The sequence below is a fragment of the Diorhabda carinulata genome, chromosome 4 (assembly GCF_026250575.1).
Source record: "Diorhabda carinulata isolate Delta chromosome 4, icDioCari1.1, whole genome shotgun sequence".
Lineage (NCBI taxonomy): Eukaryota > Metazoa > Arthropoda > Insecta > Coleoptera > Chrysomelidae > Diorhabda > Diorhabda carinulata.
This window is the reverse complement of record NC_079463.1, coordinates 22,959,999-22,975,742: the sequence shown is the minus strand read 5'-3', so window position 1 is coordinate 22,975,742 and position 15,744 is coordinate 22,959,999. Positions and strand designations below refer to the sequence as shown.

General features: G+C 30.9%; 1 protein-coding gene across 8 annotated transcripts in view; it reads left to right on the top strand.

Moving 5' to 3' along the window:
* Positions 1-4,500: 4,500 nt before the first annotated feature.
* Positions 4,501-15,744, top strand: part of LOC130893521 (eukaryotic translation initiation factor 4E transporter-like) — a 45,852-nt gene continuing 34,608 nt past the window's right edge. For 3 of the 8 annotated variants that reach the window (XM_057799742.1, XM_057799741.1, XM_057799737.1), the window contains exon 1: positions 4,501-4,946. In XM_057799742.1, coding sequence (XP_057655725.1) covers positions 4,874-4,946 — 73 coding nt within the window. In that variant the 5' untranslated portion in view covers positions 4,501-4,873. Of the gene's footprint in view, positions 4,947-10,971; positions 11,283-15,744 lie in introns of those variants that run through there. The other 5 variants (XM_057799736.1, XM_057799735.1, XM_057799738.1 and 2 more) reach the window with 4 other exon arrangements.

The following is a 15,744-nucleotide window of genomic DNA, read 5'->3' as shown; positions in this document are numbered from 1 at the left end:
TCTAGGGAAAAATTAATCCGAATGTTATTTAAACATTGTTTTTACGTTGAAAAACAGTTATATAAACCAAGAAAAAGTTACTTGAATATTATCTTGAAAGTGCTTTGACTCGTAAAATGTTTTGTGATAAAAGTAATCATATGAACAAAGATGATGCTCGGGGTACATTATATAAAAAGCCACTCTAGAAATAGTTGATAAAAGTCTGTGCAATCTTTGAGATTGCCGAATAAAAATATATCAACCAAACGGTTATGCAATAAATTAGTTAACATAACTATGAGAAAGCTATGGTGGAAGGCTTAATGTTGTAGGGTTACAAACCTCAAATTTAAAAAACCAGAATTTGAAGTTAGAAAAACCAGGACAATTCAGTTTAAAAACAGAACGCATTAATAAAGTTGCAATAGTTAAGTAAATATCTAGTGAAAACAGGTGAAATAAAATTCAATTCAATAAAATAATCACATTTCTCAATAAAAATCATACGAGTTGAAAATTAGTTGTTAAAATAGAAAACAAACACTTTAGTTTGTAACAAGTTTTTAAAACTTAGGTTAGTTATAGACTATAACTATTAGATATTAGTCACTATAACTTATAGTATCTACATTCTAATTTCTTTAAAGTCTGAGACCTTTGGATATATTAATGCTTCTAAATGTTCTTGATTTTAGTTCTCTTCAGTTTTAAAATTATCAAAAAAAAACTAATTTTAAAACAGAAGAGACCTAAAATCAAGAACATTTAGATGCATTAACACATTCTAATATTATAAACTTATCAATTTCTCTTATTAATTTCTCTCAGTATCTGTGGTTGAGTAAGCAAATAATTATAAAATTGGTCACACTTCATGTCTATATTATACATAGTTTTGATTATTACCGCTACTGTTGTTGGCAGTAATCGATTTATTTCTTTTGACAACTGTGAATTTATGAGAGAAAAGACTTGAAATATGTTAGCCACAAGGCGTTTAAGCTATCGTCTTTTTGAGTAATATTCAAATTTTTGAAAATCCAGGACGCTGCTTAAAAACTATTCAGGACACTACAAAAACTACGACATATCCTAGGAAAACAGGACGGTTGGCAACCCTAGCTAATGCTAATCAAAAGCTCGCTCGCAATAAGAAATTCAAAAGAATTTTTGGATATCTTCTCTGGTAATTATGAGCGCAACCAGAAAACTGTACGGGGCAACTTAATTTAAGTAAAAAATTATGAGTGAAAAAACGATTAATTAAAAAACATCATTTACATTTCAGTATGGTTTATTTAAACAAAAACTGTAATCGTCGTTTTTCCGTGCAGAATAAGTCAGGACATTTATTTATATAATTTTTTTTTATTATTTCTATGCACAGACATAAAACCCATGCTTTAACTCTTCTTATGGTACCGAAAAACGGTGAAAGTTTCAAAATTAATTCATAATTTTGAAAAAAGTCTAACCAAGTAAATCAGCATTTAACAAATACAACACAAAGCTATCTAATTTTATTGACCAATCAGACACATTCTTTCAAAAACTGACGCTAAGTTGATATTGATCTTTTGTAAAACATATTTTTGAAACGGGTGAAAATTAAACGAAGAATTGAATTGAAACCATTATTTTCTGAAAAAGAAGGGCTTTTAGTGAGGACCTTAAAGTCCATAAAATTCCTTTTTTTTTTAAATTTAGATCGCTTAAAGTCCCTTTTTTGCAAATTGGAACCTAAGTCTTTTTTTTAAATTTTTGCATCAAAGATTGTATGATTTTTTTATACATATATTTACCGCATTACCGCATATTTTTTATTTGACGATCGTGCCCAGAAACGTGTCGAGAGAATTTTTTTTATTTGTATGTTTTTTGTGTTTTTTTTGGTGCGTGGTTTTGTGTTTTTTTTGTTCTTTTTTGTATATTTTTGTTTTTTATACTTACCTAACTTAACCTATCGATCCAATTGTCCTCTCGGTCTCCCGTGTTTCCCGTAGTCTTCTGCACTGTCGTCCTTGATGTCCAGTACTTTGTGCGGTCCCGTTTCTCCGTATATTTTTCTGTTCTTTTGCCCCATGCAACCGAGGCGTATGTCATAATCGGTATTATTATACTGCTGATAAATCTGAGTTTTGTTTCAGTCTTTAGCTTACTTTTTCTACCGATTAATCGGCATAGTCTTGCTCTCGCTTGTCTCACTTTTTCGACAGTGCTTTTCACGTGTTCGTTGAAAGTGAGACCTTGATTCAATGTTACGTTTAGATATTTGGCCTTTTGGTTGATTTTTATTTTCCGGTCGGGTTGGTGGCTCCTTCTTTTCTTGTAGAGAACTGTTTGGCTTTTCTCACAGTTAACTTCTATCTTCCATAATTTCCATCATTCGTCTATCTCGTTTGCAGCGTTTTGGAGTTTATTCGTAATGTTTTTCACATTTCTCCATTTTTGGGATGTCCGCTGTGTAAATGTTATACAACATACAACGCTCCTTCCGGTACTCCCGACTGCTGCTCTCCGACCTCTGATTTCTTGTTTGCAACCTTCACCTGAAACTTCCTGTCTTTGAGATACGCGATCAGAAGATTTATGAGCGGTTTTGTATACCCTGCCTCTTTCATCTTATAAAGTAAGCCCTCGTGCCACTCTGGATCGAAAGGTTTGCTTACATCTAGGAAGATTACTCCTGTGGATTCTTTCTGGTTGAAACCTTGGGTAGTATATTCTACTAATATCAAGATTTGCTATTCGGTGCTGTGGTTTCTCCTAAAGCCGAACTATTTTCCTGGTATCGTGTTCAGAGTCCTTGTTTGTTCGTTCAGAATCCTCAGTATCACTCTGGGATTTTATTAATGGCAGATAACAAACTTATCGGTCTATAGTTTTGCGGGAAAGTGGGATCTTTTTCGAATTTTCTCAGCATGATGATATCTGCTTGTTTATATCTCGATGGGAAGTGTTTCGTCCTCAACATGCCACACCTTTTATCGGCATGTTTTTCAGCGCTCTGTTTGAAACTCCGTCTATTCCCGAAGCTTTTCTCTCCGATCCTTCACTTCCATCGGTGTTGCGAATCCTAGGATTTCTTGATCCTCCTCGTCTAGGTAGTCGTTGATATTTTTTTCTATAATGTCTGAGAAATCCATGTCTTCTTCGGAATATTTGTTCAATGTAAACTTACCTCACTTAGCACTTTCGATATATACCATATGCCGGGTTTTTACGGGTCTAATTCGTTCATCCTTTTGTTCCATTCCTCGCTACTGTGTTCTTGTAATTTTTCCTGAATTTCTTGTTTTATTTCCCCGACTATCCTTTTTTCTTCCGGGTTTTGTGGCCTTTGGACTCTTTGACTAGCTATTCGATTTTTTTCCCTATACAAATTTATCAGATCGTCACTCATATTTATGTGTATGGCTCGGAGTTGCTATAATTTTTTGGGCTTTAATCCATTTTCTTTTCTTCTCTTCTAGAGTGCGTACGTATACCACTCTATTTCCTTGTGCTAGCTCAAGAGCATCTTCATTTTATTGAAATTCTCCACTGTCAGTGTGGTGATCTTTCCAGTGTAATTGCCCATTTTACACTAGGCGTCGATTATTCTCTGTATCAGTTGCTTTCCGATAACAATCTAATTAGTGGGGATTTCAATATAATTGGAGGTGGCCGTCTCTCCGGTTTTGCCTGTTTGTTTTCCTCGTCTCTTTTTATTTTCTTGAATTCCTCTTGTATTTCTTTCCTTCCCTCGTTGTTTTCTTCTTCTGAGGCTTTTCTTTCCGTTTTCTTTCTTTTCCTCATGTTTCTCACCTGCGTGAATTCCTCTTCTATTGAACAGTCATCCATTTGACTCTTTCCGCTGTCGTTTTTATCTAACATATCAATTGTCGGGCTTTCGTTCTTTATTTCCCATATTTTGCCCTCAATGATGAGACGGAGTTCTTTCTTTGTTGTTCCCTTCTTTTTCTGATTTTTGAGAAGTTTCTGACATGTTCTAAAATCTAACGTATAATAATATGGAAACTCCAAGGAACTTCTTTCGAGTAGAAGCTAATAATACAAAAGAAAGTTCTTGTTGCTCCATCTTTCGATGTACTTAAATAACAAATCATTCAAGGTATAATTATTAATAAGGTTCCTTCTTAAAATATAATCGGTCGACACATTGTACAGTATTGTCCTCAGAGATGGCGCATCCAATTTTTACATGGAGATGGGTGGGTTTTTTGATTTTTAGAGATCTTCAAATAATAACTATTAACAGAGATGCCTAATAATTTATTTGTCTTATTATCTTGGTATATCTATATTTCATCATCATTTTTTAAGAGAACTCCAGTTTTCTTCCTCACTCTTTTTAAATTAAAAAAAATTATCACTGTAAATGTTTACTGGGATAAAAATTTAAAATGAACATTTCATGGTTTCGGTCTCTAGTAACAGTTATTACGATTTGTTTTATCTCAACTGTAAATTTAACATTTTATTCGTTGTTTTCTGGCATGCGCTTATTGGAAAAATATAGTTCTCTGTAGTTAAGTAAGATGGCGCATGGTTTGAAAAGTGAAAGAAAGGCATATGGCGTTCGTTTCTATTTTTGCTAATTCAAAGAGGTTTATGTGCGTTGTAATTGAAGTTTGAGAATAAACCATACACACAAGTTAGTGTAATATACAAGCATTTTTCATTGAATTTATTATCGCGAAATTGACTTGCTTGTGTCCGTATGTTGAGTTTTTGTTGACGAAATAACAAACTGTGATATTAATATTAGTTGTATATTATATAGGTTTTTCTTTATACGATTTCGAGTTTTGATTATTTATTATACAACTTAGATTAGGTGTACAGCTGACTTTGTATTAAAAGTGTAACCAAAGAAGAAAATTGTGCTATGTCTATGTCACAGGCGTCAGAAACAGAGAAAATGCAGATGAAGATTTTGAGTGACAAGCAGTCTAAAAATGGCAAGTTATTTTTTAACATTTCCTTAAAGTTATACGATACAAAACAGAACTTTATTCTAATCTTGAAGTGTATCAAAAAGTTCTTTTTAAATTTATTATATATGCACCTTTTCATTGTCACATAATGTCTACCTTATCCATTTTTTTTTCAATTCATTTGTCATCATCTTTAATCAGCACCTTTAGATTTATATATTTAAAATAAAATAAGCAATTGTTAGCAATAAAAAATACAACACTTCATAGATAAGGTAAGGCTGAATACACTTTTTTTGTTTTTTTATTAATGCAAAAATAATATTTTTATTTGAATAAATGGTGTTTTAATATTAAACAATCTAAAAATATATGCCAATATTATACATGCAACAAATAGACATTAATAGTATACATTTATTTGGTTAAAACAGTACACATACACTTCACTGGACTTTATGGTTACCATAAAAACATTGGCTAGAGTATTATAAAGTATCATAAATTTAAAAGATCAAAATAAACAAAACCATAGCAGATACTCCAAAAAAATATGTGGATTATTGAAGGGTACAATTGTTTTTTCACATTTTTATTCTCTATTTAACAATATTCTCTTGTGTCTTGACATTAATTTACTATATAAAACTGCAATTATTGCAAATATTTCTATTGAATTACTGTCTGATAACACAGTGAAGTTTTTTCAAGCAATTACTAAATTGGAACTTCTGCAACCATGGTGATATTCATGCTGAGAAACTCTGTTTATTGTTATCACTAAACCAACACTCATTATGGCACTGTCTAGCTGTGTTTTGATAACCAAGTTATTGTCTTCAGAAATTGGAGCGACGGTAAATTTTACCTGTGGTAGCATTAAACGGTGACTTGAATTGTTTTCTAATTTAAAGCATCAAAATAAAATAAAACCAATGCAGATATTTCAAAAAATAGTGTATTATTCAAGGGTTAATTGTTTTTCCTCATTTATATTTTCCATTTACCAATGTTCTCCAGTCTCTTGATACTAATTTAATATATGTAACAAAATGAATAACATACTGTTTACTGCTATCACTACAATAACATTCACAATTACACTGTCTTATTTTCTCTATGTTAAAGATTACCACACTTTGAGACCAATTCTTTTGTCTATTTTGTTTCAAATGGAATTCACTAATCAATTCACAAAGCTGTTGATACTACTCGAAATTGTTCCAGATTTTCATAGGAAGGATAGCTTCCATTAAAATGAAAATTCCACGCCACTATCTAATTTGAAAAGTTATGGGGCTGTAAAGCAAATAAAACAATGAATTAGAGAAATATTGTTTCAAGAATGCACACCACCTTATATTAAACAAGAATTGGTAAACAAATGTTTTTTTAAGTTTAAAAATTATACAGACATGAAGCAGAAAAGTAATTAAACATGTCATTTCATTTAATCTAGTATGTGTGTGTCAGAAAGTAATTATTGTTATTAATTATGACAACTATATGTTGTTGATCTTTCTTAACTAATTTGATTAATTATCATTTTCTCGAGTTTCACTTCACCAAAGTAATAGTATCAATTGCCCGCTTTTTAGAGAGTATTTTTTATCATTTCACACATTTTTGAATTCTTAAAGTCTATAATTCTACCAATTGGGTAAGAAGAATATTAATAAAAGAAATAGCTGATTTATTTAATAATAGTTTTTTCAAATCCCAAACCTTATTGAAAAATGCAATTTGCATAATTGGAAATCACTTTAAAGGAAAATATTGCATTAAAATTGGCGGGCAAAAGACCAATGCTAATAATGACAATCGTTAGATATTTTGCTAATTGTGAAGGAAGATTCAAAGGCATCAATTTAGCAAACTAGAATGTGCACCATTCAAAATAACATACTTTTCTCCTTGCCAAGTAACAATATTCTTGTTATTTTGTGAAATCAGAATGTGGATAGACATTTCTGTAATATTTTTAATGAATCTATATTTATGCTTAAACCTAATAAATTTATTTTATTTCCAATGGTATGTAAACAAATTTTTTGTTCAACTTGTAAGATTATCTTTACTATATGCTTGAAAAGACAGGAATATCATTTTTTATTTGGAATACTCAGTCAATTCACAGTGATTGTTGAATTTAAGGCATTATTAATTTAAAATTTATACTACTCAGACTTTTCTCATTACTTTTAGTATAATACCTGAAAAACTAATCTGTCGTTCATGTCATATCTGACACACTATGATGATAAAATGTTTCAGAAAACAATCTTCGTTAAAGAAAATTTTGATGGTCAATAATTTTGTGTTGTAACAAGAAATATCCACCAAAGAAGAATTTGTTCACATAAGCTTAAAGCACTTTTGTGATTTTACAAGAATAAAAGTTCAATATGATATTGAATGGATATTAAATGAATTCCTGGCTGCATTTATTCTCATTTCAATTGAGAAGATATTTATTAAAAACTTAATAGGATATTGCTATATATTCTGATTCTGAACCAGATCTACAGAACTAAATTATTAGTATGTACTGTAGACAACAGACGTGGTCTTATGGTATTATGACTGCCAATAATGGGATTTTGTATTTGTGAGATACAGTAGGGATAAGAATAAAAGGATAGATGTGCTGGGGTATGTTGGTCTGATTTTGATGAAGAATATGTGGAAATCAGATTTGCTTCTCTAAGGAACTCTTTAATAGATAATAATATGTCTGATGTTCTATGGGATGAGATATTGACTATACTTATAGAACCAGTTGTATTAATAATTTTGAAAGAAAGTTTTTCTTATTTGGAAAGTGAATTGTTGACTGTTATTATTTGAATAAAATTTTTGATTCTTTTCTTTAGAAAAAAAGAAAGTTTTCATATACAGAGCTACAATAAAATAATGCACCAAATTCATAAAAACGCTCATATTGAAAAAATTCAAAACCACGTCATGTAAGAAAAAACTAACCTATGAAAACGAAAACAAAACTAAATAATAAAAAGAATTAAAATTTGAAGTTGCCTGGTAAGGATATCTGTTTTTATCAATTTTTTCAACTTTTCGTTAGTATCAGTCTCACAATTAATGTCATACCAAGTTTATTATTATGACTTCTTTAACTGAAAGAGGGCGATAGACTTGGAAGTCATAAAGAAGCACAGTAAGCGGAATTGTTGCAAAATTTAATCAAATAGGAAGTATAAAGAGTGCTCCAGCATCTGAAAGACCAGAAATAAGCGACAATGCAAAGATATTTTGCTCTCATTAGTAGACAATCCTCATACAACTTCAACAAAAATTGCCTTAGAACAAAATGTTAGTCAGTAAAGTTTTTCATTAAGGAAAAAATGCACTGGTACAAAGTTCAACTTGATTAATATCTCTCATGAGATCCTCCGGACAGACTTTTGGAATTTTGTAAAAACTTCATCAAACGTTGTGCTGGAAATCCAAATTTTTTTAATAGTGTAGTATTTTCAGACGAGGCAATGTTTTGTTTTAGTGGTTTACTGTATCGACACAATTGTCGCTAATGGGCTCAGGAAAATCCCCAGTGGAAAAAATCAGGTCTATGTTAACCGACTAAACAATTTAGAATGGAATGGATTGAATTAGACCCAGGGATGGTAACTAGTCACTTTTTTAAGAAGGTGTCACTTTTTTCAGAATTTTGTCACTTTTTTGACTATTTGAAATCTATTTTAATTTTTTTGTTCAATTTTAATTTTCAATATTTTCTTTCTTCTAAATGTTCTTGATTTTAGGTCTCTTCAGTTTTAAAATTAGTTTTTTTTTCAATAATTTTTGAACGATTGATAAAAAATTGACATTTCGACTTAACTTTAGTTTTTATCATAATATGATATTGACACTGACAATTAGTTCTAATAAGAAAAATCAATGTTTCCTTAGTCTATACTTCTCAAATATGTAGCAGCAGTTCTTAATGAAATTAATTGTAGTTTCATTAGAATTTACAAAATTCTCTTTTTCGTGTATTAGATTCCGTTCCTAGAAATTTTTGAATCTTTATAATTAAATTTATGTTTTTTACATATTTCATGGTTTGTTAATGCAGTTTTATTTTTTTTATCGTATTGACGACCTTTTAGTCTATTTTCTAAATACTGAGAGGTCTGCCCTATGTAGACAGCGTCACAATTGATGGTTATGCTATGGGAGTATCCATTTCAAGTGTTGTAGCACAATTAGAAATGGAAGATCTCGAGGACACTGTCTTAAGCACACTTGATATAAATATTCCATTCTTTTTTTGATATGTAGATGATTGCATTACTGCCGTACCAAAGCATCAAATTGAAAACATAAATAAAAAATTCAATTCTTATAATAAAAAACTTCAATTCACAATCGAAAGCGAACAATATAATAAAATCAATTTTCTTGATGTCACATTATATAAAATTACCATAAAATTAACAATAACATTAGAACAGAATGGTATACGAAACCAACTTGGTCTTCAAGATATTTGAACTTCAATTCATGTCATCCCATATCACAAAAAAGATTAGTGATAATAAGTTTAGTTGATAGATCTATCCAACTATCTAACTATCCGATAGATCCTGAATTTAGATGCGTCGCCATTCAAAAAGCAAAAACTGCATTGAAAGAAAATAATTATCCGGAAAAAATGATAAATAACATATTCAAAAAAAGGATAAACAGATACTACAATCAATTAAAACACAAAACAGAAACTTTCCCAACAACTATCGAATTATTTCAATAAATATGATATTAGTAGAAGTCATAAAGGACATAATACGTTATCTAAATATTACACTAAATTAAAATCTAAAACACCAAAAAACAAAAGATATTATATATCAAGTGCCTTGTATTAATTGTGACTCTGTCTACATAGGGCAAAAATCTCAGTATTTAGAAAATAGACTAAAAGGTCATCCATACCATAAAAAAAATAAAACTGCATTAACGAACCATGGAATATCAAAAAACATAAATTCAATTATAAATATTCAAAAATTCTTGGAACGGAATCTAATACACGAAAAAGAGAATTTTTAGAAATGGTTCACATTCACAAGGACGAAAAAGCTATAAATTATAAAAAAGACATAAATAATTTAATTAATTACCGCAACATATTTGTTATGTAAATAAATTTCTATTTTGATTTTATTTTAATTTTGATGTTCATGATGTATGGGATTTATTGATTCATATAAATATACAATTGTCAGTGTCAATATCATATTTTGACAAAGACTGAATTTAAGTCGAAACGTCAATTTTTTATCAATGTTTCAAAAATTATAAAAAAAAAACTATTTTTAAAACAGAAAACACCTAAAATCAAGAACATTCAGAAGGATTATTAAATGAGATTTGACACAAACGTCAACATGGATAAACTTTTTTTCGGTATACCGCAGTAATTACTAGAATTTTAATAGGAGTACTTGAATATTTGAATTTGATGTTAAAATTTAATCCGTAAGTCAGAATCACTAAACCTGCTATCAGTAAATTCATATCTACTCAAAAAAATCATAAATACAGGGAGATGCATTTAAAATATTGCCCATATCTCAAAAAATGTGTTATAATCACAAAATCTGCGAATTCTTTAAATAGTAGCCGTTACGTAGTTTAGGGACATCGTTTATTATTTCCACTTTTTTTAATAAATATAAATAAATTAGTATCACCATTTTTTTTTAAAGAAATAATTCATTTTCCTTGTCGTGTCCCCATCTATTAATGACATTTTTTACTTGAATCATATATAGCGAGAAAGTATGCGAACTAACAAAGTCAATCAAATGTCTTAAATTTTCTATTAGAATTGTGTTTGTCTTTACAAAATAATTCGATTCTATTTTGTTCAAAATGTGTGATTTTTATTTACGAGTCCCTGTATAATTTCCAATAGATTTTTGTAGTTGGTTTAACAGTGATTGTAATTTCGATATCTGATAAAAACCCATCCAGAATTTGTTTTTTTTTTCTGAAATTTTTGTTAAATGCAACTTTTTGTCGATTTAGATTATTTCTGCTTTTACCAGCGAAGGTTGAACACATACTATTATAGAAAAATTTTATCGTCCCAGTTCTGCGAATTGTATAATATTTTAACTTATTTTAATTCTTTTTTTAAATTCGTCATTTGGCTTTGTGGTGTTAAAATTTTGTTATTGATTCGTGTGTAAATTGTATATTTTCTTGTTGACATGGCGAAAACTAAGAAAATTCCTAAAGAACGTTCTGGTATTACGCACAATTCCGTCAATGCCAGTTTGGCCGGAAGAGCCAAAAGAAGGTTACAAAAACCGAGAGTTAAGAGAGTTTCTTGGAGTAAGTAACCAAAATGGTAAAATGGTATTTAGATTTTATTTGTTAATTTTGGTTTACAAGTAATTTATGTTGATTATTTTTACTTATTTTTTTTGTTCGTATGCACCTTAATTTATTTGTATTATAATTTCAAATCGAAACATAGATTTTGATTAAGTGAAATTTGCACGTGGCAAACTTAAGTTTATTTCATTTTCGGTAGAGGGTGCTGGGTCTACAAAACTTGTTTTCTTATCGTTCCGTTTTCTGGCACAAACCTTTTTAATAATTAATGAAATTTAAAATATAATACTTGCCATATTTTGTTAAATGGGATAATAGTTATTTATGCAACAAGTGAGTAAAGTAATACGTTTTTTCACGAATAAGACGAGTGAAAAACAGTTACTTTACTCACAAGTTTCATACAAAATTTTGTATACGTCCGTAGACTTACAAAAATTCGACAAAACTTTTATTAATTTTTATTTTATGATAGTAATATTAAAAGTACAATATGGTGAGCGGAAAAGTGTCTTATTGATACTTAATTTTTTTATTCTGTGAACACAGCCTTTTATAAGTAGTCGTAAATATTTCGAAATAGAGACGCCATAATCTTACCAGATTTGAGCAGCTTTCGCCAGTTTCAATATACTTTGAAAACTATCGTTTTCATCCAGATGTGTGCTTGTGAATCCATGTATCAATTATTTTCACAGATCGGCGTTCTATTTTGCCTAAACTGCTGCAACTAATGCTATGAATTATTAATGTTTAGCTGTTTTTGTCCCACTGTGAGGAAACTAGGCACCCATGAGAAAAAAACTTTTTCTTGCTCAAATGTTCATGAAATAGTTATTTATGCAACAAGTCAGTAAAATAATACGTTTTTTATGAATAGAACGAGTGAAAAACAGTTACTTTACTCACAAGTTTCATACAAAATTTTGTATACGTCCGTAGACTTACCAAAAATTCGACAAAATATTTTATCATTTTTTATTTTGTAATAGTAATATTAAAAGTATAACTGTGAGCATTATTAATTTGGAGTGAAGATAACTATCGATACTTTAATCCATTTTGTTTTTTATTGAGTCGTCTACGTAACCCTCCGCAATTGTGTTGGATTTGCACCCACCATGCCTCTTTAGTTAAATTCTATCACCACCGGAGGAATAATAGAGATGCCGAAGAGCGTCGAAATGTATGCCCAATGTAGTTTTTTGGATTAGGTAAATTTAAATATGTTGCGATAATCGAGGAAATTTTTGAAAAGGTATCTACAGCTTGGGCTTCGCATTTTCCATTTCTATACTGCAAAAAGAAATGATCTGTTTTGACATTGAACATTTGAAATCGACGTTGAACATGAGTTTTTGTATCAGGTACTGATATAATTAAAACATTTTCGGTATTATTAATATGGTTAAACTTCATTTTATACAATTCCTCCCTCCACAGAGCTTGTTGATATTAAAATTTTTTGACAGGCAAATGTTTTAGATTTTTTGGGTCTATAGCCAACTGATTTATTTTTCAAATATCCAATAAGTCGACCAAAGTGTTGAAGACTTCCACATTTTGGATTTAGTTTCAAAGTAAGCTAGTAACACTCTTTCTGTGAAGCTGTTTATGTTTTTTTTTAGTACGCCCCTCCATAAAAGAATTATATTCCTTTAAATCCTGTTCCCTGGATTTTTCAGGAAGAAGATTCATAGTCGCTTCACTTGCCAATTCAATATCTTCTGGTGTGCAGTTTAAACTTTTTCTAACGCAAAAACGTGAAAAAATGAACCGCTACAGTAATTTTTTCACGCTTTTTGACTGATTTAGAAATTACATTCTTTATGAATGCAAATGAATGAAAAAAAAAACGTGATTATTATAACGGTCGAAGAAAAAAGTGATTTTTTCAATTTGATCGTGTTCAATTATTAAATAGACAGTTCTGACATTTTGTTGTGAATAAGAAACGCAGGTTACTATTAGAATTATATTATATGAGTTTTCTACGCTTAAAATTGTTGGCTGTTTAGTTTCTTCCTTCTAGTTCATCTATCATTGTCCACGTTTTTTTGGCTACATGTAAGTATTGATGTAACTATTTTTCATGAACTTGTATTACCATTTCCTTTGGTACTTCTTTCTCACCGATGTTCTTCTGCATTCTTTTGCTTATACATGGTCTTGGTTTATTGCTAAAATTCAAAAATATTCCATGGATAATTGAAAGATACTTGACTTCAAGCCCATTTTTTAGAAAAACCATGAAAATGGTCTAAGAATTATTAAATTAAAAGAATTCTTAATATTCCGATATAATTGGGCTCAGATATTTTTAATTGTTCTATGGTTTTCTATTGATTTGTATTTATTCTACGAGGGCGGTTTCAAAAAAGCTTGACTTTTCATAGGTCGTTACAGCGATTGTTAGTTTCCGCTATTTTTCTCATTAGTTGAAACTGAAGCAGATAGATTCATTTTCTTACAATTCTTTTCGCTATTGTGGAAAGACAATTAAAGAAACCAAGGAAAATTTATGTGAATATTATTCTAAAAGTACTCCGTCCAATTGATTTGCACCTGGCTCTCTACTTTTAAAAATAGCCATATGAACATGCCCGTGACTACTCCAAAGAGTGTTAATAACATCTGTATGATTGGATGCACCGTGTGGTCGTACTGCGCATATCATTTGACAAATGTTTTGCTTCCAATTTTGGATTGGGTCGTTGGTTTTTTTGACCCGCTTCGAGGGAGTATCATCCAGTTTATTTTAAAAGTATTTATATCTATTGTATGCTGTTCATCACTTTTTCATATCTTTAGGTAAGTTTATGTTAAGGTTCTAGAATTCGTCCAATGTTTAGCAAACGTTCGAGGGTGAATGTTGGCGGCATCGTATAGTACCGGCTTTAAAATTTGTCGAATTAAAGTATGTGAGATAGTTAATCAAGTAAATATTTCAGCCGAACGAGTATGCAATTCTATGCTTGAAAGGTTACAAATCGCTAAAAAATGTTGATCAAAAGCCTTAGAAATTCAAACGAATGCTTGGATAACTTCAAACGTATCCCAAGTAATTTTATAGTTTTTCTAATATCAAGCAGATTATAAAAACCCTTGCCGACAATTTTGTATTATAAAGGGTTTTCCAATAAGAGGTGTCATTTTTTGATATTTGACAAGTAGAAACTACGCCGTTAATGAAAATGGAACGATACACGCTTCAACAACGCATTGAAATTATTAAAATTCACTATAAAAATGGTGAAAGTTTGGCAGAGACGGTTCGTAAAACTAAAACAGTTTTGGGTCGACGTGAAGCACCTTCTCGGACCGCAATACAGAAATTGGTGGAAAAATTTGAGCTGTTGGGACAAGTTAGTGATGTGAAGAATAAAACCCGTGCACTTCGCTCAAGAACAACTGAGAATATTACTGCTGTAGCCCAAAGTGTTGAAGAAAACCCAGGTTTGTCCATTTCTCGTCATTTTTTTGGATTAGCCATTCCACAAACGTCATTACACCATATTTTGCATAAAGACTTGGGTCTTAAGGCCTATAAAGTTCAGTTAACACAAGAACTCAAGCCGGTCGATCATCAACAACGTCGTGTCTTTGCTGATTGGGTCCTTGAAATGCATGAAAATGATCCGGAATTTCTTCGAAAAATCATCTTAACTGATGAGGCCCATTTCCACCTTGGTGGTTACGTCAATAAACAAAATTGTCGAATCTGGGGCTCAGAAAACCCAAGAGTTATTGTTGAAAATCCTCTCCATCCTCAACGCGTGACTGTTTGGTGCGGTTTATGGTCTGGAGGCTGGAGCAACAGTTACGGTGAATGGATTGCGCTATCGAGAGATGATTAATGATTTTTTATGGCTAGAATTAGATGGTATTGATTTGGACAGCATTTACTTTCAACAAGACAGCGCTACGTGCAACACAAGCAACGAAACCATCGATCTTTTACGGGAAAAATTTCCGGACCGGGTTATCTCTCGAAGAGGTGATCACAATTAGCCACCGAGATCTTGTGATTTAACACCTTGCGACTTTTGGGGCCACGTGAAAGATAAGGTCTACGCCAACAGTCCAGCATCGATTCAAGACCTCAAAGATGGAATTCGAGAGGCTATCGAGGACATAGGGCAGCCGCTTTGCAATTTGGTTACGGAAAATTTCATGAAAAGGATATGGTCCTGTAAGCGCAGTCATGGCGACCATTTGGCTGATGTTGTGTTCCATTATTAACGGCATACCTTCCTCTTTATAATGAAATAAATATCCGATCGTTTATCTCAAAAAATGGCATTTTTCTTTGAATATCAAAATAACACCTCTTATTGGAAAACCCGCTACCTTGTTAACTTGCTACAATGAAATTTCAAAGCAAAGACAATAAAGGAAAATAAATTCTTTGCAAATGAAACAAAATAAGAAAAACATTTCAATTCCAAACCATCTTTAT